This window comes from Macaca nemestrina, chromosome 6 (assembly GCF_043159975.1).
Source record: "Macaca nemestrina isolate mMacNem1 chromosome 6, mMacNem.hap1, whole genome shotgun sequence".
NCBI classification, from domain to species: Eukaryota; Metazoa; Chordata; class Mammalia; order Primates; family Cercopithecidae; genus Macaca; species Macaca nemestrina.
This window is the reverse complement of record NC_092130.1, coordinates 29,601,783-29,629,374: the sequence shown is the minus strand read 5'-3', so window position 1 is coordinate 29,629,374 and position 27,592 is coordinate 29,601,783. Positions and strand designations below refer to the sequence as shown.

The window sequence follows — 27,592 nt, the reverse complement described above, 5'->3', positions numbered from 1 at the left end:
GCACTAATGATTGCCCCACCCTCTCTGCTCTCTCCCCAGGACCGCCGGGAGAGCCTGCCCACCTCCCCTCCCTGGACGCCGGGCGCGTCCCGGCCCCCCAGCAGCCTAGACGGCTGGGTAAGCCCGGGGCCGTGGGAGCCAAGCCGCGGGAGCAGCATGAGCAGCCCCCCGCCGCTGCCGCCACCGCCGCCCATGTCTCCCTCGTGGAGCGAGCGCTCAGTGTCCCCGCTGCGACCGGAGACCGAGGCGCGGCCCCCCAGCCGCCAGCTGCAGGCGCTTCTGGCGCGAAACATCATCAACGCGGCCCGGCGCAAGAGCGCCTCCCCGCGGTCGGCGGGCGCCGAGAACCTGCGGCCCTTCTCCCCGCCAAGGGCACCGCCGCCGCCGCCCCCGCGCATGCGCTCGCCACAGCCCGCTCGCCCCGGCTCGGCTGCTCTGCTGGGGGCAGCCTTCGCGCCCATCCCGCGGAGCCCGCTTCCCGCCGGGCCGTCGTCCTGCACCAGTCCCCGGAGCCCGCTGCCCGCGCCTCCCAGGCCCTTCCTCTACCGCCGCTCGCCCACGGACTCCGACGTGTCCCTCGACTCCGAGGACTCCGGGGCTAAGTCTCCCGGCATCCTCGGCTACAATATCTGTCCCCGCGGGTGGAACGGCAGCCTTCGGCTGAAGCGTGGCAGCCTCCCCGCCGAGGCCTCCTGCACCACCTAGAGCCCCACCCCCGGCCCCACCCCGGGAGGACAGAGCCAGAAGAAGGCTCATCAGACCTGGGGGACCCAAAGGGTCTGGCCTCTTTGGGCAGCCCCAGAGCTGAGGGGTCAGCAGAGGAGAGCTCTGGGCTTGGGGATGGGTTAGGGACGCAAGCTTGAGTTCGAGCCCTTGCTGTCATTCAGCTGTTGTGTGACCCTGGGTAAGACTCTTCCTTGTTTGACCCTCAGCTTTCCCATCTGTTTAATGGTGGCTTTGGCCAAGACAATCCACAAACGTCAAAATTCCCCTTCCCATCAATACACACACACACTCTCTCTCTCTCTCTCTCACACACACACACACACACACACACACACACACACACACACACATACACGTTAGTGCCTTGGATGAAGCAGGGCAGTGTGTATATGGACCCCTGGACTTGCTGCCTTCGGGGTTCCATACTCCTCCCTCCCCTCCTGGCTCTGCTCTCTGGAGTCTGGCAAGTGCAGTGTGTTGGGAAGATCCTAGGCCTATGTCCCATGTCCAGGCACTGGCCTGACCATCCGGCTCCCTGGCACCAAGTCCTAGGCAGGAGCAGCTGTTTTCCATCCCTTCCCAGACAAGCACTATTTTTATCACAATGACCTTTAGAGAGGTCTCCCAGGCCAGCTCAAGGTGTCCCACTATACCCTCTGGAGAGAAGAGGCAGGAAAATTCTCCCTGGGTCCCTGTCATGCTACTTTCTCCACCCTGGTTCAGACTGTCCAGGACATCTTACCTGCAGCCACAAGAGAACTATAAGGCAGTGATTTCCCTTAGGCCCAGGACTTGGGCCTCCAGCTCATCTGTTCCTTCTGGGCCCATTCATGGCAGGTTCTGGGCTCAAAGCTGAACTGGGGAGAGAAGAGGTACAGAGCTACCATGTGACTTTACCTGATTGCCCTCAGTTTGGGGTTGCTTATTGGGAAAGAGAGAGACAAAGAGTTACTTGTTACAGGAAATATGAAAAGCATGGCCAGGATGCATAGAGGAGATTCTAGCAGGGGACAGGATTGGCTCAGATGACCCCTGAGGTCTCTTCCAGTCTTGAAATGCATTCCATGGTATTAGGAAGTGGGGGGTGGGTGCTGGTGGTGGGCTAGTTGGGCTTGAATTTAGGGGCCGATGAGCTTGGGTACATGAGCAGGCTGCTAGGTTAGGGTCTGCCTGTATTTCTGGCCCCCTTGGAAATGTCCCCTTCTTCAGTGTCAGACCTCAGTCCCAGTGTCCGTATCGTGCCCAGAAAAGTAGACATTATCCTGCCGCATCCCTTCCCCAGTGCACTCTGACCTAGCTGGTGCCTGGTGTCCAGTGACCTGAGGGAGCCTGGCTGTAGGCCCTCACTGATTCCCTAAACCTTGGTGGCTCTGATTCCAGTCCCCAGGTGGGACTCAGGGAGGAATATGGCTGAGTTCTGTAGTTTCCAGAGTTGGCTGGTAGAGCCTTCTAGAGGTTCAGAATATTAGCTTCAGGATCAGCTGAGGGGATGGAATTGGCTGAGGATCAAATGTATGTAGGTGAAAGGATAGCAGGATGTTGCTAAAGGTGATGGAGAGTATGGGTTTAGGACTTACTCACCCGTCAGGGTGGTGGTAGATCTAGAACCCCCAAGTGAGGCTGGAGAGAGTTAAAGTCAGTATGAAAGATAGGGTTGGGACGGGGTGCTTTGGAATGAAAGTGTGACCTTAGAGTGCTCCTTGGACCTCAGGAATGAGGACACAGGTCCTGCTGGTGTGAAGATGAGAAGGGGCTCTTACTCAGTTAATGATGAGTGACTATATTTACCAAAGCCCCCACCTGCTGCTGGGTCCCTTGTAGTGCAGGAGATTGGGGCTAAGGGCCCCTCCCAGAGAAGGGACACCATCAGGCCTCTGGCTGAGGCAGTTGCATAGAGGATCCACTTCTACCTGCATTTCCCAAAGGACTAGCAGGAGGCAGCCTTGAGAAACCCGCAGTTCCCAAGCCAGCCCCTGGCTGTTCTCTCATTGTCACTGCCTTCTCCCCAACCTCTCCTCTAACCCACTAGAGCTTGCCTGTGTCCTGCCTCTTGCCTCTTGTAGAATTCAGCTCTGGCCCTCAATAAATGCTTCCTGCATTCTTCTGCCTCCTGTGTCATTTTCAGCTGTGTCTGATGCCCTTCCCTTCTCCCCAAGCATGGAGCAGTCCATGGGACTCTGGGTGGCTGGGAATATTTGAGATACATGGGATGGGAGCTTGGGAAGAAGCAGCCATGGGGAGAGATGGGAACAACGGACAACTTGAGGCCATAGAAGTTCCTGGGTTGAAGTCCTGGTCCTGCATGGATGAGCAAGGTGACCCTGGGTGAGCCCACTCCTTCTCCAGGCCTCAGTTTCCCCATCCATATAAAGGGGAGAGTTGGTCTAGGTAATGTCTCAGGCGGTACTGTCCAGGCTCTGACCACAGAGCACTATCACCAGAGTGGGCAGGGCCAAGCTGGGTCAGGGCTCTGTGCTCTGGGGCTGTTTCCTCATGGCAGGTGGGGGTGCCAGGGCAGGAAAGGAGCCACTGTAAGAGGTCCCATCTGAGCCAGGAAGCCCCAGTTAAGCAAGGACTCGGGCCATGAGGCATCCTCTCCTGACAGGAGCGTCCTTTGGCCAGAGAAGGGGATTGTGGTCCTGTTCCCAGGTGAGGCTAAGCTTGCCCTAGGAACACATCTCACTCTTCCTCTCTAGAAGCTCAGGCCCACCGAGGGCTGGGAAGCTAAGGTCAGGGCGGTGGACAGCAGAACCCAGGCTTCTGATTTGAGAGGGTGTCAGAAATACGCCCCAGGATAGTCTGCCAGCATACAGACACAGGTGCTCCCCACCCTGTGCCCAGCCCATCCTTGCTAGACCCACCATTCCCCAGGAGTGGTGTGTGCCTTGGACCCAATCTTTATCTTCGGCTGGGGCCCCACCACAGCACGGTGTCCCACTGCCTACTGGTGATCTCATCCCAGTCCCCTGACACCTCAAACAAAGTTCATCCAAAACTGACCTCAGTGTCTACCCCTACCCCACCTGCTCCTCCTCTTCCAGTCACCCAAGCATGAAACAGGGGAGTGGGACTCCCTTTCCTCACCTCCCACATCCAATTCCTCACCAAGACCTGAGAGTTCTTCAAATACCCTTCAACTCCCTCTCCTCTCCATCCCCTTGTCACTGCTCTGATCCAGCCACCCCTGGTGACAGATCTTCGTGCCTCCAGTCTGGCGCCCTCCAACCCATTTCCCACATGGCAGCAAAGATACCTTTGGAAAATGCGAATCTGATCACTCCATTTCACCACTTTGATCTCGTCAGCAACCCTTTATAAACACAGTTTCCTTTTGAAAGCCTGCTGGGATCTGGCCCCTGCCCCCACTGTCTGGGCTAATCTCTCAGCACTGCCCTCAGCAATGGCTCTACTTGCCAACCCCCTACCATCTTTATAAGTGACATGTCCACTACCTGCCATGCCCCTTCTCTGCCCAGTGAACTCCCACTCATCCTTCAAGGCCCAACTCCAGTGTGTCCTCCTCTGGGAAGCCTTCTCACCCCCTACCCCAGACTGAGCTGGTAACTCCCTCCCCTGGGCTCTCTTAGAGCCTTCCCCAAAGCTTGTTTACCCATCTGAATCTGACCTGGCTGAGCTCCTTGAAGACAGAGCCCTGCCTTATTTATTTTCAGTCCTTAGAGAGAGGCTCAGGGAATGTGAGAAGGTAGAGGGAGGGAGGGAGGAAGGGAGAAAAGAAGGCAGGCAGGAAGGAGACAGAAGAAGAAAGGCAGGAGAGAAAAAAGGAAGGAAGAAAAGGATAAGTCAAGCAAAGATATTGAGGAGCAATTCATTCATCCATCCATCTATCTATCCATCCATTCATTCACCTGGCAAATATCTACTGAGTTCCTGTCAGGCACCATTCTTGGCACTAAGGATTTAACAGTTAACAAGCGGAAGCTACCAGCAGCTGACCCTCAACATTTCCAGGTGACTTTGGTGCATGCATATGTGAGCGTGTGTGTACACGTGGGTGCAAGCCCTCTGTCGGCAAAGGCCTGTTGCCAGGGCACCTGTCTTCCCTAGGGTCTGGTGCTTTTAGCATCTGGCTCCAGCTCCTATTGCAACCCGAAATAAGGCTGTGACCCATGGCAAGGCAGGAATGATTCTCATCAGCTGAAGCCAGAGCTGGCTGCAGGGGACACCCTGCTCGCTGCCTACTGACTGCTGACCGCTGACTGCCTACAGGGACACCACGCAACTCTCAGCTTCCCGACAGAGGTGTTAATCTTGGGGGTCTAAGATTCCCTCCTGCCCACTGTGGTCCCACTCTCTCAGGTACCAGCATCCTAGGGGAGCTTGGGGAACTCGGGGGAGTGGGCAGAGAAAATGATCCAATCCCCAGAGCTCCTTCTCCAGGAGAGGAAGGGCCCTGCAGTAGGTCTAGGGAGTTTGGAACCCCATGAAAGCCTAGATTCTGGTTTGGGAAGAGAGGAACTCTAAGCTCTAGGTTACCCTGCATTAAATGGGGAGGGTGTGGCTAGGATTAAAGGTGGGGAATAGGTAATGGCTCTGCTCAGGACTTTGGGATTTTTACGCAGTAGAGGGAAGCAGCTTCTCTGTCTGTAAAATGAGAGACCCTTCCCAGCGTCTGTGAATTTCTGTAAAGGGAGTGTTTATCAAGAAACAGATCTGTGGACTGTGGAATCCTAAACGGTCATGATCGAGGCATTCTCAGTCATCCCGTGACCCTCATCCCCAAATGCATGTAGACACACTCATGTTTACCTACAGTTTTAGGGGGATTGTGAACACCCTAAAGCCCATCCATGTATCTCCATGATTTAGCCTAGCCCCCTAATGTTACAGAAGGGGGAACTGAGGTGCAGAGCTGCAGAGCTACTTGTTTGCAGTTACAGAGAAAGTCAGGGACACCCACTAGACTCCAGTTGCACAATGAGTGCCCACAGACCAAGGGCCCCTTCTGGGTGTTGGGGATACAGATGAAGGCAGATTGTTTTCTAAAGGAAGGAGTATAGAAAAATCCGGAGGCAAAGGAGAAGGGTACCAGGCTGGGTGGTCAGTCAAGGAGCTCAAGGGCTCTGCCTCTTCTCCAGAGAGCAAGTTAAGGGCTTTGGATCTCATTTTATTTGCAGATCTCTTCCAAGATTCCTTGAAAGTGCCATGAGAAACAAATCACGGGATGGAACAGGAGGGAGAGAAGGGAAGAGGGAGAAAAGAACACCACAGAAGTTAGCCCAGTAATGGGGAGATGGGGAAGATGGGGGATGGTTCTCTCTGCTTGGTTGGACCAGCCTGTGCCCTCAAGCCTCAGGGCCAAGTGCCAGGGATGAGAGGGGCACACCAGCCTCACAGACCCCATTGCAGCCCCAGCCTAGCCCATGCTTCCTCTCCCCTAACTTAAACCTCCAACCTCTTTCAGTCGTGGAATAGGACTCTCCTGGGTCAACAGATGACAGTAGTCTGAGACCTTTGCCTGCCCCACCCGGATGCCCCTGGCACCTACTCTCCCTCTGATCAGGATGCCTGAGCTGGGAAAAGCCCCTAGAAACCACCCTTGAAGAGACAGTGCTTCCCTAGCAACACGAAAATAGATCTGTGCAAACTTGAGCACCTCCCTCTCATTCCCTGGGCCCCAGTCTCCTCTGCACAGAGACCCCGAAGGCTCTTCCAGCTCAGATATCCCTTGCTTGTGATTTTGGGCTGGTCTAAAGCTGTTCAGGACCGGGGCAGGGTGAACCAGGGACTGGAAGGAGGTCTGGGGAGAAATGGAGGCAGGCTGGTCCATTTATGGGGGTCTCTCCTCCACAGGATGATCCCCAAGGAGCAGAAGGGGCCAGTGATGGCTGCCATGGGGAACTTCACTGAACCAGGTAAGGTGATTCTAGCCTCATGCCTTCCTCAGACTCCATCTTTTCCTCGCTCCCAGGCTGCACTCACCCTGGCCTGCTGGCCCCAGGCCTGGGCAGACAGGTGTGAGCTCCAGGCCAGCCCTGAGGGAGTGCCCGTGGAATCTGCCGCCTCCGCTGGGAAGCTTCCTGAGGCACCCGGAGGGGTCTTGCCCATCTCTCCACAGACCCAGGAGCTGAGGCTGAGTGTCCCAGGCTGGGCGTTGGCTCTAAAATGACCCTGGCCCTGGCTTTATCTAAGGCCTCACCTCAGCCCCAAATTAAGCTCTGAAGACTCCGGTCCCAGTTCCAGCTCTACCTGTGGCTGCAAGCTTTGCACATACTTGCCCTTGCCTATTGCTCCTTGGGATTCACCGAGGCCTCTGAATGGCCCAGGATGGCTGGGCCCCATGGCTCAGACAGGGGAGTGGAGAGAATGGAGCAGGGTGGGAAGAGCAGGCCGCCCATTTAGATACAAAACTTTTTACTTAAAAGCTGATTTATCCAATGAGTAAATCATTTTTATCATTTCATTTAAAAAGTTTAAATTCATTTTTATCAATTTTATAAGACCTCTTCAGGAACTCTTGATATAATTTTGGAATCTGTGTATTTGGTCTACTTTACAGGATTTCAGGTATTTTAAAAATTAATTTAGGGGCTGGACACAGAGGCTGATGCCTGTAATCCCAGCACTTTGGGAGGCTGAGGTGGAAGGATTGCTTGAGCCCAGGAGTTTGAGACCAGCCTGGGCAACATGGTGAGACTCCATCCCACACAAAAAAAAAATTAGCCAGGCATGGTGGCACATGCCTGTGGTCCCAGCTGCTTAGGAGGCTGACACAGAAGGATCGTTTGAGCCTAGGAGTTGGAGGCTATAATGAGCTATGGTTGTGCCACTGCACTCCAGCCTGGATGACAGAGTGAGACTCTGTCTCTTAAAAAAAAAAAAAAATCAACTAAGTCAGAGCTCTCCAGCTTTATTGTGAATCATAATGATTTGATGTTGGTTAGGCATACAGATGCCCAGCATCTACTCCTGAGGATTCTGACTCAGGGGACCTGAGGTAGGACCTGTACATTTGCCTTCAGCGTGCTAAGGAGTCAATCATATTTCGTGACTTTATATGTGGCATCCTTTTAACCTATTTTGTGTGTTCTTGCTTCCTCTTGTTGATGTCCAGTTTCTTCTCCCACCCTGATTTTGTAGCTAAAATATGCACATTCTATGCGTATTGACGCTCTAAATAGAAGGGTCAGGCAATGCATTCTCTTTTCTCTTGGGGAGTTAATTACAGACCCCCAAATATGGAGACACATCATTGATGCAAGATTTGAAATATATAACTTGTTGATTATTGCTAAGGTACTGACTAAAGACAATTTTGAAACAAAAGAAAAGTAGGAAGAAAAAATAAATCTTATAATCTCACCACCTAAAGACAGCCACTGTAAAGTAAAAATTATAAAAATGTTTACCATCATTGCATGTTTACTATGTGGCAGACACTTTGCTAAGAGAAAAGTATCCTTTATGCTTTGTGTCATTTCATCCCCACCACAACTCTGTAAGTTAGATATTATCCTCATTTTGGGAATGAGAATATTGAGGCTCGGAAGAGCAGGTGGTCACATCTGGTAGGTGGTAAAGCTGCAATTTGACTCCAGGTCTCTTTGTCTCCAGAGGATAATACATCACTTTTTTTTTTTTTTTTTTTTTTTGAGACGGAGTCTTGCTCTGTCGCCCAGGCTGGAGTGCAGTGGCTGGATCTCACCTCACTGCAGGCTCTGCCTCCCGGGTTCACGCCATTCTCCTGCCTCAGCCTCCCAAGTAGCTGGGACTACAGGCGTCTGCCACCTCGCCCGGCTAATTTTTTGTTATTTTTAGTAGAGATGGGGTTTCACTGTGTTAGCCAGGATGGTCCCGATCTCCTGACCTTGTGATCCACCCGTCTCAGCCTCCCAAAGTGCTGGGATTACAGGCTTGAGCCACCGTGCCCGGCCGATAATACATCACTTTTAAAAAAAATATCCATTTGCCATTGACTTGGCATACATTAGAAAAATTTGTTTAATTCAGACAAAACAGACATGAACAGCTTTGAAAGTGAAAGTTCATCATAATGGAACCATCTGGAGATAACCACTGTTAACATATTTATGTAAATTCTTCTTCTGTTCATATATGAATGTCTTTATATAAACATACATACACATGGGCTAAATACTATATGCTATGTTCTTTGGCTTTTTTTTTTTCATTTAGCAGCATTCCATCCTAGTATGATTTATCTCAAGCCTTCCTTCCCCGTGCTTACCATCATTCCGCTGTTTGCACACGCCACGTGTATTTAAACATCCCCTGATGGTGGTCATGAGGGTTGTCTGGGGTGAGATCCTTCAGGGCAGAACCAGAGGAGGCTTGTGCAAGTGACCTATTGAGAGAGTGTTCTCGGGAGAGAAGGAGGAATGCAGCCTAGGGTGGGGTATTGCTGAGCGAGGGTGTGGGCTCAGCGGCTCTCCAGGTTCAGTGTGAGCCTGTGGGGAGCTCTCGAGCATGAATTCCTCCGCAAAATTCATCCCACCTGAGGCAAAGGCGCTGCGGCAGCATCCATTCCACTGGCAGTTCTTTGTAGAAGGTGGCAGTTTGAACTATTAGCTGTTGGCCGGGCGCGGTGGCTCAAGCCTGTAATCCCAGCACTTTGGGAGGCTGAGACGGGCGAATCACGAGGTCGGGAGATCGAGACCATCCTGGCTAACACAGTGAAACCCCGTCTCTACTAAAAAAAAAAATACAAAAAACTAGCCGGGCGAGGTGGCGGGCGCCTGTAGTCCCAGCTACTCGGGAGGCTGAGGCAGGAGAATGGCATAAACCCGGGAGGCGGAGCTTGCAGTGAGGTGAGATCCAGCCACTGCATTCCAGCCTGGGCGACAGAGCAAGACTCCGTCTCAAAAAAAAAAAAAAAAAAAAAAAAAAAAGAACTATTAGCTGCTAATAAGGGGCATCTGGGCAGCATCCACCAGAAGACTGAGTCCCAGTTTTCACAATTTTAAACCCCACTGCAATAAACGTTCTTCTACATATATCTTTGGACATATTTATTCAACTTTTCCCCTGAGAATAAATTCCTAGAAATAGAATTACTCAGTCAAATAGGTTTTATCTTTTTTTATTTTTTAATAGAGACAAGGTCTTGCTATATTGCCCAGGCTGGTCTCGAACTCCTGGGCCCAAGCAATCCACCCACCTTGGCCTCTGCAAGTGCTGGGATTATAGTTGTGAGCCACTGCAGCTGCTCTTTTTTTTTTTTTTTTTTTTTTTTTAAATTGAGTTCGGCTGGGGGAGGTGGCTCACACCTGTAATCCCAGCACTTTGGGAGATGGAGGCAAGCAGATCACCTGAGGCTGGGAGCTTGAGACCAGCCTGACCAACGTGGAGAAACCCTATCTCTATTAAAAATACAATATTAGCCAGGTGTGATGGCACATGCCTGTAATCCCAGCTACTCAGGAGGCTGAGACAGGAGAATCACTTGAACCTGGGGGGCGGGGGTTGCAGTGAGCCGAGATCGCGCCATTGCACGCCAACCTGGGCAACAAGAACGAAACTCCATCTAAAAAAAAAAAAAAAAGAACAATATTGAGCTCAGCTCATCTGTACAGTGTTTGAGAATATGATGCTGAGGGTGCTTTATTATGTATTTAGGTATAACTATTCTTTCGTAATTTTAAGTAGGCAGTACACTTTCTCAATAAAAACAGTAACAACAAAACAGTGTAAACAATTTCTAACCCTCCTCCTTTATATGTCCCATGGTCACTGCTATGGTGACATGTCTCCTTGTAGATGTTTGCTATGGCCACATGTCTCCTTGGCATGTATCCTTGCAGATTTTTCAATGCATGCAAAAACACATACTTATTTTTTAATATATAAATGGGGGCCGGGCGTGGTGGCTCACACCTGTAATCCCAACACTTTGGGAGGCCGAGGCGGGCAGATCACTTGAGGTCAGGAGTTTGGGACCAGCCTAGCCAACATGGTGAAACCCCATCTCTACTAAAAATACAAAAATTAGCGAGGCATGGTGGCTCATACCCATAGTCCCAGTTACTTGGGAGTTTGAGGCAGGAGAATCACCAGAACCCAGGAGGCAGAGGTTGCAGTGAGCCGAGATTGCACCACTGCATTCCAGCCTGGGCAACAGAGCAAGATTCTGTCTCAAAAAAAAAATATATATATATATATATATAAAATATATATATACACACACACATGTATAATATTTATATAATATATAATACAAATGGGATCTTCAAATACCTATTCTTCTGATTCTTACTTTCCCTGCAATTGGAGGGGAATTAATTTAATTTATACTGGATTTCTTTTTTTATTTTTTTTTGAGACAGAGTCTTGCTCTGTCACCCAGACTGGAGCACAGTGACATGATCTCAGCTCATTGCAAACTTCACCTCCAGCTTCAAGCGATTCTTGTGCCTCAGCCTCCCAAGTAGCTGAATTACAGGCACACGCCACCATGCCCAGCTAATTTCTGTATTTTTCGTAAAGATGGGGTTTTGCCATGTTGGCCAGGTTGGTCTCGAACTCCTGACCTCAAGTGATCCACCCGCCTGGCCCTCCCAAAGTGCTGGGATTACAGGTGTGAGCCACCACGCCCAGCCTATAAGTGTGTTTCTTTCTGTTCTTAGCATATAGAAAGTGCCCTTTATGTCTGTGTTGAAAGAATGAAAAAAAAATCAGTGTCCTTTTTAGACAGCTATTCAGGATTCCATTGACTGGCATGAATCACAGCACCCGAGTGACCCCCAGTGCTGCCCGGTAGCCATGTCCATCTCCCTAGTTCATTCACTCTCCCATGCTACTCTCTTAATGACTTTGGCACCACTTCTCCTCAAACCTTCAATACCTCCTTGCACAACTTCATTATCAGCTAAAGACCTTGTTTCTTATTCCACTAAGAAAAATAGAGTAACCAGAAGAGAACATCTGCAAGCATCCTCTGCCACATCTCTCTACTTGCTTGCATCTGCGCCCATGTTTGTGGTTTTCCTTTCTGATATGGTGGATGAACTTTCCTCACACCTGCCTGGTGCCAACTCCTCTGGCTGGGCTCTGGAAACGCAGCTCTCCTGTCACTCCTGCTCAAGGACATTCCTGCAGCAATTCTCCCCTCTCTCTACTGCATTGTTCAAAAGTTCCCATCAGTTAACGCACATGCTGTTATTCTCCATCTTTACAAACAAACAAACAAACCCCTCTTGATCCCATAGCTGTCTGTAGCCAGGATCCTTTAAAGCCCAACTCTTCCAAGCAGTTGCCTATATTTTTCTTACCAATCCTCTCTTTCTCTCTTTTTGACATTTTATTAGTCAATTTCCAAACACACATACAAGTACGGAGTAAGTACATGGTCCCTCCTTCATTCCTAAATTTCAAAGCTAATGCCAAAAAGCATGTCATTTCACCCTGCAAATACTTCAGAATGCATCAAAATAATAAAAGGATGTTTCCTTACATGCCACAAAGATATTAGCACACTGAACAAAATCAGCACTAATGATTTAATACCATTTAATAAGCGGTCTGTATTCAACCTTCTTCAGTTTCCTGGTTTGTTTTCATCAGCATCCAAACAAGGGCCACAGTTTTTATTTGGTTGCTATGGCTTCTAAATCTCCTTTAATCTGAAGCAAGCCCTCTGCCCCTTTTATCCATGCCACTCACTTGTGTGAAAAACCAGGCCAGTTGTCCTGTAGAATGTCCTGCATCCTGGATTTGGCTTATCGTTTCCTCATGGTGTGGTTAAACTTGTTCCTCTGTCCATTTTCTCTTGAACCCTCTCCAGTTAGGCTTTCACACCCATACACTCCACAGAAACTGCTTTGGTGAAAATTACCAATGACCTTGTGTTACTAAATATAATAGTCGATTTTCAGCTCTCATCTTCCTTGACACATCAGCAGCATTTGGCTCTGTTAGTCTCTCTATCATACCTGAAATGCTTTCATCATTTATTTCCAAGATGCCATCCTCTTTAGTTTCGTCCTATGTTGTGGGCTGCTCCTGCCCAGGCTCCTGGCTTAGTTCATCCTCACCGCCTCACTGTAAATGTTGGAGGCCCCAGGCTCCGTCTCTGGTCCTCTTTACCTATTCTCATTTCTTTGTGATCTCATCCAGCCTCCCAGCTTAAAGTACCATTTATGGAGCTGGAATATGAACATATGTGTATCCGATTTTAGAGATGGACCAGGCAGGCCATGCTGCCCACGCAGGGCTCTCACCTGCCAAGGTCCTCACCATTCTCTCCCCTCTGTCCTGCAAAAGGCTTCCTTTGTTGGCCAAATGTGAAAGTTTGCATTTGGCTAGTGGGAAAAGCACAAACTGCTAAGAACAGTCATCACCCTGAAAATCCTCTAAATAGCTATAAAGAGTAGTTCCAACTATGAGAAAAGAAATAAATGTAATGTTCTTCATTGAAAAACAACAACAAATACCAGTAAATACCAGTAAAAGCTCATGATGCTCAAAATTTCACCTTCAGGTCAGTTTTCTCCAGATTCACACGTCTGTCTCCCTCCTCAGCACCACCACTTAGATGCCTACAAGTCTCCTCAAATTTAAGATGCCCAGTTTTGGAGATAATTAGCAGAGTTTGGATATGGACTAGATATTAGGTAAAACAAAAATTTGTTCACTTGGAAAGCTGGAGATCTTTAAGTGATAAAAACTAGTTACAGGCTGGGCGCGGTGGCTCACGCCTGTAATCCCAGCACTTAGGGAGGCTGAGGTGGGCGGATCACGAGGTCAGGAGTTCGAGACCAGCCTGGTCAACAAGGTGAAACCCCATCTCTACTAAAAATACAAAAGTTAGCCAGGAGTGGTGGTGTGTGCCTGTAATCCAGCTACTTCAGGAGGCTAAGGCAGGAAAACTGCTTGAACCCAGGAGGCAGAGGTTGCAGTGAGTCGAGATTGTGCCATTGCACTCTAGCCTAGGCAACAGAGCGAGACTCCATCTCAAAAAACAAAACAAAACAAAGTTACAAAACATGTATGCTATGATTTTGTTTTGGTTAAAACCTCGTACGAATATAGTGATTGAAAAAGATATGAAAGGACATACACTAAGGTGTTAATAGTGGCAGTCTCTGGGCGATAGATAATGGTATTTTTCTCTTTTTTGTCTGATATCTGTATTTTCCAACGTTCCTCAGGGCCCATATAGTCTTGTTGTTGTTGTTGTTGTTGTTGTTGATGGAGAATCACTCTGTTACCCAGGCTGGAGTGCAGCAATGCAATCTCAGCTCACTGCAACCTCCATCTCCTGGGTTCAAGTGATTCTCCTGCCTCAGCCTCTGGAGTGGCTGGGATTACAGGCACGTGCCACCCATGCCCAGCTAATTTTTCTACTTTTAGTGGAGGTGGGGTTTCGCCATGTTGGCCAGGCTGGTCTCGAATCCTTGACCTCAGGTGATGCACCTGCCTCAGCTTCCCAAAGTGCTGGGATTACAGGCATGAGCCACCGTGCCCGGCCCATATATGCTTTTTTATAATAATAAAAGGTTATTTTAAAGTTAAAAGAACACATGTCTAAAACTGAACTCCTGATCTTTCCCAGAACTTTCTCCTCCCTTTGCCTTCCCCATCTCAATGAGCTGCTGCTCTATCCTTCTAGTGGCTCAGGCCAGAAGCCTTGCGGTCATCCTCAACCCCTCTCTTGATTATTGACCATACCCATGGCTTACCTTTAAAACACAGCTAGAATCTGACCATTTCTCACTACCTCCACCATTATGGGCAAAGACCTGCGCAGGGAATTCATGCAATAAATACAAATGGCCAAAGAACTTCTGAAACAGTGCTAAACTTCACTGAGCAACAAACACATGCAAATTAAACTCTAAGGTGCCATTTTTGCCCATCAGGTGGGCAAAGATTCCAAAGAATCATGACACCTGGTGTCAGCAAGCTTGGGGAGAAACGGGCATTCTTACACACAGCATGCCATGCTGAGGAGGTGCCTTGAGAGGTGGGGTCTGGAGTGTATAGGGGATGGGGTGGTGAGAGCCCGCTCTGGCCTTTCCTGGCAGTCCCTACGCTGGACCTGGGCAAGAAGTTGAGCGTGCCCCAGGACCTGATGATGGAGGAGCTGTCACTACGCAACAACAGAGGGTCCCTCCTCTTCCAGAAGAGGCAGCGCCGTGTGCAGAAGTTCACTTTCGAGTTAGCAGCCAGCCAGCGGGCGGTGAGTAAGCCACCATTGTGCTCATGGGGAAACTGAGGACGATAGAGAGCCAGTGGTTAGCCTAAAGCCAAACGGTAAGCCAGGCTGAAGACTGTGATGTTCCCATCAGATGAAGCTCCTGCCTTTCTGTGTGATCCTTGAAAAGTGTTACCTTTTTAGGCATCTCACCCTGGCTACAGAACAAAGTGAACAAAGTAGATTGGGGGGTTGAGGATAAGCCGTTGAGTGAAGGTAGTCTGCCTCCTACAAAAAAAAGAAAAGAAAAAAAAATGCGAAGACAGGCATGCATTCCAGGCTAAACTTGCAGCAGGCAGGATCTAGTTTAGACTTGGGCCTGATCTAAGATGGAAAATGTAGAATGCCTTTTTTTCTTCTTCCCACTGGAGGAAGGAAAGGCCATGGAATAACCTGCTGGTGGAGAAGAAAGGCAAGAAGGGTTCTTCCCTTGGCTTCAGAAAGGCAGCAGGCAGTTCCAGATACTTCTAAGGAAGCCGGGGCTATTCCATCCACCCTCCACTTAATTTCCGGGCCAGACAGGAGGCAACTGAGAGGGAGTGATGTGGCAGAAAAATAAAGATGACAAAACACCCGCCCTTGCTATGTGCCTAAGTCAGTGCTAGCTAAGCACTTTGCAGGTGTCTCATTTAATGCTCATAGATTCTTCTGAGGAAGAGACCTTCATCACCATCATCCTCCTTCTATAGAGAAGGGCATTGAGGCTCAGGGAAATTAAGTATCTTGCCCAGACTCAGCATTACAATAGCAATTAACTTATATCGAGTATTTCTCGGTCCCAGGCACTGGGTTTAGCGCTGTAAACTAGTAACTCATCCCTGTTCCCCGATGATGGGCGTTAGGATTCTTGCCTTTCCTTTTTTTTTTTTTTTTTTTTTTTGGTGGAGGGAAAACCCTGGACCCCTGCCCCGCTGAGCCTCTCCTCGGTTTATTCTACCCCCTCGCTCCCAGATGCTGGCCGGAAGCGCCAAGAGGAAGGTGACTGGAACAGCGGAGTCGGGGACGGTGAGCGTGGAGGGGAGCTCCCTGGAAGGGAAGCTGGGGGAAGGGGAAGGCGGCAGGGGGCGGGAGGTCGTCGGTGGCCTCTGAGAGCCCGCCCCTGTGCCCAGGTTGCCAATGCCAATGGCCCCGAGGGGCAGAACTACCGCTCGGAGCTCCACATCTTCCGGGCCTCACCCGGGGCCTCACTCGGGGGTCCCGAGGGCGCCCACTCTGCAGCCGCCCCAGCTGGGTGCGTCCCCAGCCCCAGCGCCTTGGCGCCAGGTGAGTGGCCTCCTCGGGTCCCTGGACCAGGGCTTGGGGGCCTGAAGCATGGGTGTGCTTCCCATGGGGCAGGAAGAGCACGCAGAAAGCTAGTCCACCCCCTTCCCCAACACACACGCCGCCGCGCCCCAGGTCAGACAGCGAGTCAGCCAAGGCCAAGACTGCAACCCGCGCTGCGAACTCGTGGCTTCCTCACTGCAGTCCTCCGTGTTTCCTGGGACGGGAAGGGGTCTCCTGTGCTGGAGCAACTGTGACATCCTGTTCCCCCAATCCTCTCCCCTAACTCGGATCTTCCCTCCTCCAACCGCCTCCGCGGAATGGGGATGGGGCGAGGTGGGGGTGGGGGCTGAAGGTGGAAGAACCGAGGCGCCCCCTTCCCCTCCGCCCCTAGGCTATGCGGAGCCGCTGAAGGGCGTCCCGCCGGAGAAGTTCAACCACACCGCCATCCCCAAGGGCTACCGCTGCCCCTGGCAGGAGTTCGTCAGCTACCGGGACTACCAGAGCGATGGCCGAAGTCACACCCCCAGCCCCAACGACTACCGAAATTTCAACAAGTAAGGCGGGGCGGGCAGCCCGGGGACAGACCGGGAGGGGCGGGAAGCCAGTCAGAGCCACAGCGGGAGCCTGCGTTTCCTGAGCACTTTCTGCAGGCCAGGCTCTGTCCCCAGCGCTTTCTACTCTTTGACTGAGCTCTGGCTGGAACAGCGCCTCCGCACCTAGTAGGTGCTCAGTAAACGTGGGAGAAATGAAGAGTGAAGGTGCCGCACATGTTGGATCCTCTCCGGGACATGGTGGGCGGGCGCTATGAGTTTTCCTGTTCTGCAGATGAAGAGGCTGCGGCTCAGGAATATGAACAACCCGGCCAAAGTCACAAAACAGGGAAGCACCGGCAGGGCTGGAGTTCTGGTCTGGGTTTGTCTGACTCCAGAGACCAGTGCCTTATTCCCCATGGCTGCTGTGTGCTACCTCTTTGATGAACATCTAGGTTTGTGTCTTTCTCTGAGGAGTCCCCAGATTTCAGCAGTTTGAGGCCAGCTCAGCTTTTCCTTTCACCAATGGCTTAGAAGAGGCCAACAAGGTAGCTCTGAGGATGGCGCAAAGTGGAGAGTGGCAGTGAAACATTGGACGCCAGAGTGCGGGCCACACAGCAGTGGCCTGTATTGGTTTAGAGCATGGGGCCTCCACGTGGACTTAAATGCAGACCCCAGGCCTGCTCGTGTGACCTTGGGCGAGTGACTTAACCTCTCTGAGCCTCCATTGCCCCACCTGTAAAATGAGGGGTTTATAGTACCTACTTCATAAGGTTGCTGTGGGGATGACATGAGAAGCCATAGGTAAAGTTTCTGGCAAGTAAGAAACTTTCAACAAACAATAACTATTGTTGTTGTTGTTGTTGTTATTATTATTATTATTATTTGAGACGGAGTCTTGCACTGTTGGCTGGGCTGGAGTGCAATGGCACAATCGGCTCACTGCAACCTCCTCCTTCTGGGTTCAAGGGATTCTCCTGCCTCAGCCTCGTGAGTAGCTGGGATTACAGGCACCCACCACCACACCCGGCTTTTTTTTTTTTTTGAGACAGAGTCTTGCTCTGTCGCCCAGGCTGGAGTGCAGTGGCGTGATCTCAGCTCACTGTAAGCTCTGCCTCCCAGGTTCACGCCATTCTCCTGCCTCAGCCTCCTAAGTAGCTGGGACTACAGGTGCCCACCACCACACCTGGCTAATTTTTTTGTATTTTTAATAGAGACAGGGTTTCACTGTGTTAGCCAGGATGGTCTCAATCTCCTGACCTCGTGATCCTCCCACCTCAGCCTCCCAAAGTGCTGGGATTACAGGTGTGAGCCACTGTGCCCGGCCAATTTTTTGTATTTTTAGTAGAGACAGGGGTTTCACTATGTTGGCCAGGCTGGTCTGAAACTCCTGAACTTGTGATTCACCCGCCTCAGCCTCCCAAAGTGCTGGGATTACAGGCATGAGCCACTGCCCCTGGCCTATTATGATTATTATTTACAGCTGAGATGAGGTTTGGACAGGGGAGAGCTTAAAAGGGATACATTTACCATTCTGCACTGGAGGCCTGAAAACAAACCATAGGAATCAAGACAGAAGTTTGGCACTGGAGGAAGGCCTTGGGCTGAGGGGTGCATGTTAACTGCATTGGCTTCCTCGGTCGGGTGCTATTTCTGAATATGCTCCTCTGGTCTGGACTGCATTTAGTGAGGAAAAGGGGAGTCCACAGAGAGGACGCCACGGTCCTGCTCCTCTGGCATTTGCTCAGACCACACGTGGAGACTGTGTCTGTCTAAGACAGACGGGTGGGCGCCGGAGCCTAGCTAGGCCTGGAAAATCAGAACTTAGGAGGAAAGGCTGAAGGAACTGGTGGTGATCCGCCTTGAGAAGAGACAGCTCCGGAGGGATGTGACTGCCCTCAAATATCTGAATAGGCAGAGAGGGTCCTGATGGGAAGAATTGGGCCTAGCAGGCGCTGTGTGAGTCACAAGCCATTAACAGACATTCTGGAGTTCCCCGCCAGGCAGGACTGCCCTATCTCCTCCTGGGCCCTCAGACCCTGCCTGCCCAGCCATTTGAAACCTACAGCAGACATTCAGTCCTGGCAGGCGGCTTCCAGGCTGGGCCACTCAGGTTGCATCTCCCACTGATCTCATGCCTCAAGTATGACAGCAAGGCACATTCCCACCAGCAGAAAGAGGGTCTTAGGGAGCCCTGCACCCAGACCTCTTCTGAGGGAGAAAGGGCAACTGAGGCATAGAGAAGAGAAACAGCAGTTTGGGTGGCCAAGATGTGCTCAGCTTCCAGGGCCCTGGGCTCCCGGTCAAGGGCCTGACTGTGGGCCTTGCATGGCTTGGACACCACCCAGCCTGTTCCTGTGAGGCCTGGCTGTTGCCACCAAAACTGGGGTGGTCCAGGCAGAAATGCTTTCCTGGCTGGGACCCAGGCCCTGGCCCGAGGTTTGTCTTTCCACCCCAGAGGCAAGCACTATCCTCTTCCCACTGGTCCCAGGCTGCTGGAAAAACAACACAAGCAATGATTTTTATTTTTCTTAAAATTAACAAACAGTATTAAGGCCAGGTGTGGTGGCTCATGCCTGTAATCCCACTTTGGGAGGCCAAGGCAGGCAGATCACTTGAGGTCAGAAGTTCAAGACCAGCCTGGCCAACATGGTGAAACCTCGTTTCTACTAAAAATACAAAAATTAGCTGGGCTTGTTGGCGCACACTGATAATCCCAGCTACTCAGGAGGCTGACGTGGGAGAATCGCTTGAACCTGGGAGGCGGAGGTTGCAGTGTGCCGAGATCATTCTACTACACTCTAGCCTGAGTGACAGAGCAAGACCCTGTCTCAAAACAAAACAAAACAAAACAAAACAGTATTATTAAAATCACATACATAGGTTCTCTTTTAAAAAATGTTAGGCAAATAAATGTAGAGCCCCTTTGCTCACCATCTTTCAATCCCAGTTGCCTTCCCAAAGGTAACATGGTTGTCAGGCTGGCCTGTATGAGCTCAGAACATTTTGTGTGGGCAACTGCATGCCTGTAGGGGGAATGATGTTTGTGTGTGTGTGTGTGTGTGTGTGTGTGTGTGTGTGTGTGTTTTAATACTTTGCGTTTCATTCTGTTAACTTGCTTTTTTTACTCAACATTATGCTTTCAAAATCTACCATACTAGTACGTAGAGCTCTAGTTCCTTTTAAGCTGCTGTATAGTTTTCTTTTTCTTTTTTTTTTTGGCGGGGTGGGGCAGAGTTTCACTTTTGTGGCCCAGGCTGGAGTGCAATGGCACAATGTCAGCTCACTGCAACCTCTGCCTCTCGGGTTCAAGCAATTCTCCTGCCTCAGCCTCCAAAGTAGCTGGGATTACAGTCATCCACCATCATGCCCAGCTAATTTTTGTGTTTTTACTAGAGATGGGGTTTCACCATGTGGGCCAGCCTGGTCTTGAACTCCTGACCTCAGGTGATCGGCCCGCCTTGACGTCCCAAACTGTTGGGATTACAGGAAGTTTTCTATCGTGTGAACATGCTCTATCTGTCTTGCCCATTTCTCTGCTAGTGGACATATGGGTGGTTTCTGATTTGTCACTAATGTGCTGCTGAGGTCTGCATCCCAGTGCCTACGCGCCTGTGCTTCCCTAAGCCATATGCTCGGAGGTGGAGGTGCGGGGTGACATAGCTCACACATTTCAGGTTACAAAGATCCTGCCACATTGTCTTCTGCGGTAGCAGCACTGGCTTACCCTCTAACCAGCAGCACGCTGTGAAACTTTTCCCCCCCCCGCCACCTCACCAACTTTGCCCCGTTATCAAATGATTTCATTGTGCCAGTGTCCTGGAGGAGAAATGTCATGTGTGTTGTAATCTGCATTTTCCCCCTGATTTTCAGTGCTCTTTCTAATGTTCTCTTCTCTCTCTAGTTTTGGGCCTTTTGTCCTAAGGGAAGCTTACTGAAGGGGAGTCTAGAGTCTTGCTTAGGACAAGTCAATTCTGACTCTGTCAGCTTCATTTCTATTGCTAAGCAACGAGCCACCCACGTAGGCGCAGACTTCGAAATGGGCAAAGTTGAAAAAACCTCTTAAGAGGTACAGAATCGCTGGGCGCGGTGGCTTATGCCTGTAATCCCAGCACTTTGGGAGGCTGAGGTGGGCGGATCACGAGGTCAGGAGTTCGAGACTAGCCTGGCCAACATGGTGAAACCCCATCTCTACTAAAAATATAAAAATTAGCCGGATGTGGTGGCACAAACCTGTAATCCCAGCTACTCAGGAGGCTGAGGCAGGAGAATTGCTTGAACCTGGGAGGCAGAGGTTGCAGTGAGCCAAGATCACCCTACTGCACTCCAACCTGGGTGACAAAAAAAAAAAAAAGATGTACAGAATCTTGCTTATAGAAGGGAAAACTGAGACTCAGAGAGCAGCAGGGAGGGGCCCATACATGTGACCCACATGTCAGTATACTGCTGTCCCTGTTCCACACAGCCCACCTCTCCTGCTGCTCTCTTTCTCCAGGACCCCGGTGCCATTTGGAGGACCACTCGTCGGGGGCACTTTTCCCAGGCCAGGCACCCCCTTCATCCCGGAGCCCCTCAGTGGCTTGGAACTCCTCCGCCTCAGACCCAGCTTCAACAGAGTGGCCCAGGGCTGGGTCCGTAACCTCCCAGAGTCCGAGGAGCTGTAGCCCAAGCCTGCATCTTCAGTTCCCCAGTCTTGGGGGCCTGGTAACATCCGGAACCGAGACTTGCGGACAGCACTTCACAGTTTAAGAAGGGCCTTCACACACAAAACCTGATCGCAAATGGCCTCAGAGGTCACAAAGTTCAGTAGTCCCAAAACATGGGTGTGCTTCAAAATTACCTGGGGATGTTGTTCTGAATACAGATGACTGGACTGTCCCAGACTTGCAGCATCAGAGTCTCCTAAGTCGAGGAATCTGTATTACTAATAGCAACCAGGGCCGGGTGTGGTGGCTCATGCCTGTAATCCCAGCACTTTGGGAGGCCAAGGTGGGAGGATCACCTGAGGTCAGGAGTTTGAGACCAGCCTAGCCAAAATAGTGGAACCCTGTCTTTACTAAAAATACAAAAATTAGCCAGACATGGTGGTGCATGCCTGTAATCCCAGCTACTCAGGAGGCTGAAACAGGAGAATCACTTGAACTGGGAGGCAGAGGTTACAGTGAGCCGAGATTGCGCCACTGCACCCCAGCCTGGACAACAGAGTGAGACTCCTTCTAAAATAAATAAATAAATAAAATAAATAGCAACCAGTACTCCAGGTGATTCCAGCATAAATTTTCCATGGTTTGTGTCATTAGGAGTCCACATCCACACCTCTGCTCTTCCCTATTCCTGCAGTGTACACTCCCCCGGTGACAGGGTGCTGCTCACTGGCACCCCATCTTCCTGTGAATAACTCAAATACTTAGAAAATGTTCCTTTACTGAGAGGCAGTTGGTCTTCATCTATTCATGCTCTAAACACTTCCTAAGCACTGACTGTGTGCTAGACACTGTGCCAGGCCCGGGCCTCGAGGAGGAAAAGACAGTAGGGAAGACAGATTTATAGAGCATGAAATCATCATAATTTTCCCTAAAGCATGCTTATTGACAATTGAGGAACAGTGTGTCGTGGGGCAGAGGAAGGAGTCCCTCACCCTAGGTGTGGGATGGGATTCCAGAAGCTTCCTGGAGGATTTGAGTGGGACCTTGGAGGAGGTGTGAGAGTCCATGAAGAGAAGGGGGTGTGAGGGGGAGGGTATTCCTGGAAAGTAGACCAGCATGTGCAAAAATGTGGAACTGAGCACGGGTGCAGGGTGTTCTGCAGAAGGGAGAAGGCTGTGCTAGAGGAGCCGGTGAGGGCCAGCGTGGGGTGGACCTCACTAAGGAAATGCGGAAGGTTTTAGTGATGGGTCTTGCTGGGTGCTGTGTGGGGCGTATATTGGAGAAGGGTAATGCCAGAAGCCAGGGAGCCTGCAAGGGATGAGGCCATGGGAATGGAGAGAAGGGGCCGCCTGCTGGGCACCTTGCAGGACAAGTGCAAAGTGGGGTGCTTATTAAGATTCCTTCTTTCCACCGTCCATTTTGAGCAGGCTGTTTAAGGTGGTGGTGGTGATGATGATGATGATGGCAGCTTTATACTGAGTGCCTCAGTGCTTGGGCTGGTGGTAGGTTCTCTACATATCTTATTTCTAATTCTCACAACAACCCTGAGAGAAAGATATTGTTGTCCCCATTTTACAGATGTGGATATTTAGGCTCAAAAAGAGGAAGTGACTTGTCCAGGGGCAGAGACCAAATGGGAATCTGATTCCAGTGGATGTGTTTTCTCTACACTGGGTGGTCAATGCCCACTCGCTCTGAAATCATCTGATTGTGGTGCCCTGCCTTGGAGTTTAGAAGTTGAGTGCAGGCTTGGGAGTCAGACTGGCTGGACTGGGTTCTAACTCTGCCACTGCTAGCCGGGTGAACTTGAGCAAGTCATTTCACATCCCCGAGCCTCTATTTCTCCATCAGTAAGATGAGGACAAGTATAAAACCTCCTTTATGGGTTTGTTGTGAACACAGTGCAGGACACATTTATAATAAGAGCTCAGTCAATGGTAGGTTTCATGCAACTGCTGCTCTAGGCTGGAAAAGTTGTCTGTGCACTAGATGCAGCATGAGAAGCTGGCTGCTAAGATGTCACTGGAGGTCAGTAAAGCTGAAGCCTGAAGGAAAGCCTCTCATTGCTGTAGAGCTCTCCCTGCCTCTCTCTCTCTGGGAGCGATGTGGAAGGTCAGGAGTCCAGCCCATTCCCAGGGTGCATGGGATAATGATTGCATTTTCCTTTTGCTCTGGAATTTCACTCCCCTTCTGGGTCCCAAGGGCCCAATGGCCTGACTTTTAGAATTGCTTGCAATTGGTGTTTTCTCTTGAATTTGGGGGCTGCCATTGAAAGCCAGGTTTCCATGCGCTGAAGAGCAGCCATTCAAGAGTCTGAAAAGTAGACCAAAGGACTCCGATTGCCTTGGGTTGGTTCTGCTGTGCTCTGGAAGGTAACTGTAGCCACCGGGTATGAAAAGGAGCCTGGTGGGGAGACCACTGCACCCAAAACAAATTCTTTCTTCTTCTGAGAGTGTGACTTTTTCTGGTGTTGTAAAAAAGAAAAAAAAAAAAGAATGCTCATTGTAAAAATAAAATAATAATAATAAGGAGTAAAATGTGACAGTGTCTGCCCATATAGCCCGCCCATGCACATATGTACACCTTCCTACCTTCCTGTCTCTGCTATTCCTACAGACCAGAGGTAACCACTGATGACAATTTGGTCCTTCTAGAATTGTGGAATTATTTGAATGGATAAATATGTGCATGTGTATATAGATGCACACACATAGGCATGTCTTTGTTTTAATGGAATCATACTATATGGATTGTTCTGTATCATGCTGCTTTATTTAAGAAGTAAAATTTGGATCCTGAAAAAGCAAATCACTCACCTTTCATGTAATTTGAGATTACATGAAATAAATTATAAGAAATTCTTCACATAGGCTGGGCGTGGTGGCTCACACCTGTAATCCCAGCAGTCTGAGAGGCCGAGGCGGGCAGATCACTTGAGGTCAGGAGTTCGAGACCATCCTGGCCAACATGGTGAAACCCCATCTCTACTAAAAATACAAAAATTAGCCGGGCATGGTGGTATGTGCCTGTAATCCCAGCTACTTGGGAGGCTAAGGCATGAGAATCGCTTGAACCCAGGAGGCGGAGGTTGCAGTAAGCTGAGATTGTACCACTGCACTCAGCCTGAGCGACAGAGCAGGACTCCATCTCAAAAAAAAAAAAAAAGAAAGAAAGAAAAAAAGAAAACGAAAAGAAATCTTTCATATAAAATTCTATATTTTTGCCTGTTTTTGTTCTTTCCATAAATTAAATCATATAGTGATATGAAAATGAAAAGGACTAAGAATAGCCAAAACGCAGAGAAACGTGGCATTAGACATAGCAACAATGAACTATAGTTTCATGCAACGATGTGAATGCATCTCAGAAACATAATGGTAAGCAAAGGAAGGCAAATGTTTCCTGATGGAAGAAAAGATTTAATATAAAAGTCAGAATAGTGGTAACTTTGGGAGTGGGGAGGCGTTTGTGAATGTGAAGGGCCCCATCAAATGCTTCTAGGGTAGCTGGAAAAATTCTGTTTCTAGACCTGGGTGATTGTTACATCGATGTTCACTTTACAATATTTAAGTTAGTTGTACACCTGTGTGTTTCACACTTTCCTGCACATGTACATATTTTATCAAAATAATCCCTCCTTTTAAAATCGGAATGAACAGGTTAATAGGACATGAGACATACCTGAAGAGAGGATTAGTGAGCTAAAAGTGCCCATAATGCATCTCAGAGAGTTAAAGAGATGGAAAATATGAGAGAGAAGTTAAAAGATATGGAGAATAAAATGACAATGCCCAACACTACTAATGTCAACACTTTCCGGCAATAATGGAAAAATGTCTTCAAGGAGTGAGAGCACAATACATTGATTTTCAGACAAACAAATATTAAGAGAGTTTTCTACTGACCCCTGAAAAAATGACAAAGAACATACTTCAGGACCCAGAAAGAAATTATAGAATCTAAGCAGCACTAGTGAGCAGAGAAATGGTAAGCATGTGACTAAGTCCTAAAACACGATCAATCCACTAGATGACAGCAAGGATGAAAAAGAAACACAAGCACATAAAATAAAGTGGTATAATTACTTTCAAACATATCAGTTATCACAGTAACTAATATTTACATTTAGACAGGACTCACCAGTTTAAAGATAAAGACTTGTGGATTGGGCCGGGCGCGGTGGCTCATGCCTGTAATCCCAGCACTTTGGGAGGCCGAGGTGGGCAGATCACGAGGTCAGGAGATTGAGACATCCTGGCTAACACGGTGAAACCCCCGTCTCTACTAAAAATACAAAAACTTAGCCGGGCATGGTGGCGGGCACCTGTAGTCCCAGCTACTCGGGAGGCTGAGGCAGGAGAACAGCATGAATCCGGGAGGCGGAGCCTGCAGTAAGCTGAGATCCAGCCACTTCACTCCAGCCTGGGCAAAAGAGCAAGACTCTGTCTAAAAAAAAAAAGACTTGTGGATTGGACGAAAATAATTTCAGTTCTGTGCTGTTCATAAGCAGCGCCCCTAAAATATGTGGCACAGAAATAAAATTAAGAAATTGTCTGACACGGTGGCTCATGCCTGTAATCCCAGAGGCGGGAGGATCACTTGAGGTCAGAAGTTTGAGGTTGCAGTGAGCTATGATCATGCCATTGCACTCCAGACTGAGCAAAAGAGACCCTGTCTCAAAAAAAGAAAGAAAAAGAGAAAGAGAGAAAGAAATACTATCCAAAAGAAATGTGTTTTAGACGGGCGTGGTGGCTCACGCCTGTAATCCCAGCACTTTGTGAGCCCGAGGCGGGCGGATCACGAGGTCAGGAGATCGAGACCATCCTGGCTAACACGGTGAAACCCCGTCTCTACTAAAAATACAAAAAAATTAGCCGGGTGTGGTGGGGGGGCGCCTGTAGTCCCAGCTACTTGGGAGGCTGAGGCAGGAGAATCGCTTAGGAGGCGGAAGTTGCAGTGAGCCGAGATCGTGCCACTGCACACCAGCCTGGGTGATGGAGCGAGACTCCGTCTCAAAAAAAAAAAAAAAGAAATGTGTTTTAGCCGCATTAACATCAAACAAAGTAGACTTGATGGCAAAAAGCATTATTGTGATAAAGCAGATCTTCACGTAAGAATAAACCCATAGTCACAGTGGAAGATTTAACACATTTCTTTCAATTATCGATGGGTTATCAGACAAATAATTAGTAAGGATATAGAAGATACGAACAATAAAATGAAAAAGCAGCATCCTGCACCACCAGATTAGAGAATACTCATTCTAACTACATACGCTTTAAAAAACCAAATATACAAAATTCAAAACTTTTGTGCATCAAAGAATACTATCAAGAGAGTGAAAAGAGAACCCACAAAATAGGAGATTATAGCTCAAAGAATAAATATCAATGAAACTGTAGGGATATAAATTAATAATTTAATAAATAAAAATCAAACAAGTGAGAAAGAAGGGATAAAACTTCCTTTTTCCTTGTAGAAGACTTTCACATAATGTATGTAGATACTTGCCCCTTTAAGAGGTGGAGGTTAATTCCCATCCTATTGATTATAGACTGAACTTATCAACTTGCTTCCAAAGAACAGAGCATAGGAAGAGAAAAATTATGACTTCCCAAAGGAGAAACCTGGAAGACACTCCCTTAATGAAGTAATCAAGGTTAACATCATCAGTGATACTCAGATTTCTGATATGAAGTGATGAGAAGGGCACTTCCTCTTGTGATATTGTTCCTCAAATCCTTAACCCCAGTCTTCATGTGATAACATCAGAAAAACCCAGTTGAGCAACATTCTATGAAAACACCTGACTGGTACTTTTAAAACCTACCACAGCATGAAAAACAAGGCAAGACCAATCAACTGTCACAGATTGGAGGAGACTGGGAGACATTACAACTAAGTGTCATGTGGAAGCCTAGACTGAAATCTGAAACAGAAAAAAGGACAGAAAAAAAAGGTGAAATCCAAATAAAGACTTAATTGAATTAATAGTATGGTACCTATGTTAATTTCTTAAGTTTTTTTTGTTTGTTTTGTTTTTCTCATTTTTTGTTTTGAGACAGCGTCTTACTACTCTGTCACCCACGCTGGAGTGCAGTGGCTCAATCTCAGCTCACTGCAACCTCCAGCTCCTAGGCTCAAGCGATTCTCCCACTTCAGCCTTCTGAGTTGCTGGAACTACAGGTGTATGCCACCACACCTGGCTAATTTTTGTATTTTTTGTAGAGCTGGGGTTTCACCATGTTACTCAGGCT

The 27,592-nt window shown here is 49.1% G+C and overlaps 2 protein-coding genes across 7 annotated transcripts in view; both read left to right on the top strand.

Moving 5' to 3' along the window:
• LOC105466864 (synaptopodin) overlaps nucleotides 1-2,833 on the top strand; it is a 74,910-nt gene extending 72,077 nt beyond the window's left edge. For all 3 annotated transcript variants that reach the window (XM_011715975.3, XM_011715980.3, XM_011715978.2), the window contains one exon: nucleotides 40-2,833. In XM_011715975.3, the coding sequence (XP_011714277.1) occupies nucleotides 40-705 (666 nt within the window). In that variant the 3' untranslated portion in view covers nucleotides 706-2,833. The remainder of the gene's footprint in view (nucleotides 1-39) is intronic.
• Nucleotides 2,834-4,378: 1,545 nt separating this feature from the next.
• Nucleotides 4,379-24,142, top strand: LOC105466863 (myozenin 3). 4 transcript variants are annotated; one of them, XM_011715972.2, is made up of 7 exons: nucleotides 4,379-4,695; nucleotides 6,538-6,599; nucleotides 14,727-14,881; nucleotides 15,848-15,901; nucleotides 16,006-16,159; nucleotides 16,551-16,713; nucleotides 21,185-24,142. In XM_011715972.2, the coding sequence occupies exons 2-7, from the start codon at nucleotides 6,539-6,541 to the stop codon at nucleotides 21,351-21,353; spliced, it is 756 nt and encodes a 251-aa protein (XP_011714274.1). In that variant the 5' UTR covers nucleotides 4,379-4,695; nucleotide 6,538; the 3' UTR covers nucleotides 21,354-24,142. The 4 variants fall into 4 exon arrangements, with proteins under 4 accessions (XP_011714274.1, XP_011714273.1, XP_011714275.1 ...); XM_011715971.2 differs by lacking the exon at nucleotides 4,379-4,695 and adding an exon at nucleotides 4,706-5,043; XM_011715973.2 differs by lacking the exon at nucleotides 4,379-4,695 and adding an exon at nucleotides 5,944-5,957.
• The last annotated feature ends 3,450 nt before the right edge of the window (nucleotides 24,143-27,592 follow it).

Coding starts and splice junctions, on each gene's coding strand:
- LOC105466863 (XM_011715972.2), top strand. CDS start 6,539: ATGATCCCCAAGGAGCAGAAGGGGCCAGTGATGGCTGCCATGGGGAAC. Junction 6,600..14,726: donor GGGGAACTTCACTGAACCAG/GTAAGGTGATTC, acceptor CTTTCCTGGCAG/TCCCTACGCTGGACCTGGGC. Junction 16,160..16,550: donor CCCCAGCGCCTTGGCGCCAG/GTGAGTGGCCTC, acceptor CTCCGCCCCTAG/GCTATGCGGAGCCGCTGAAG.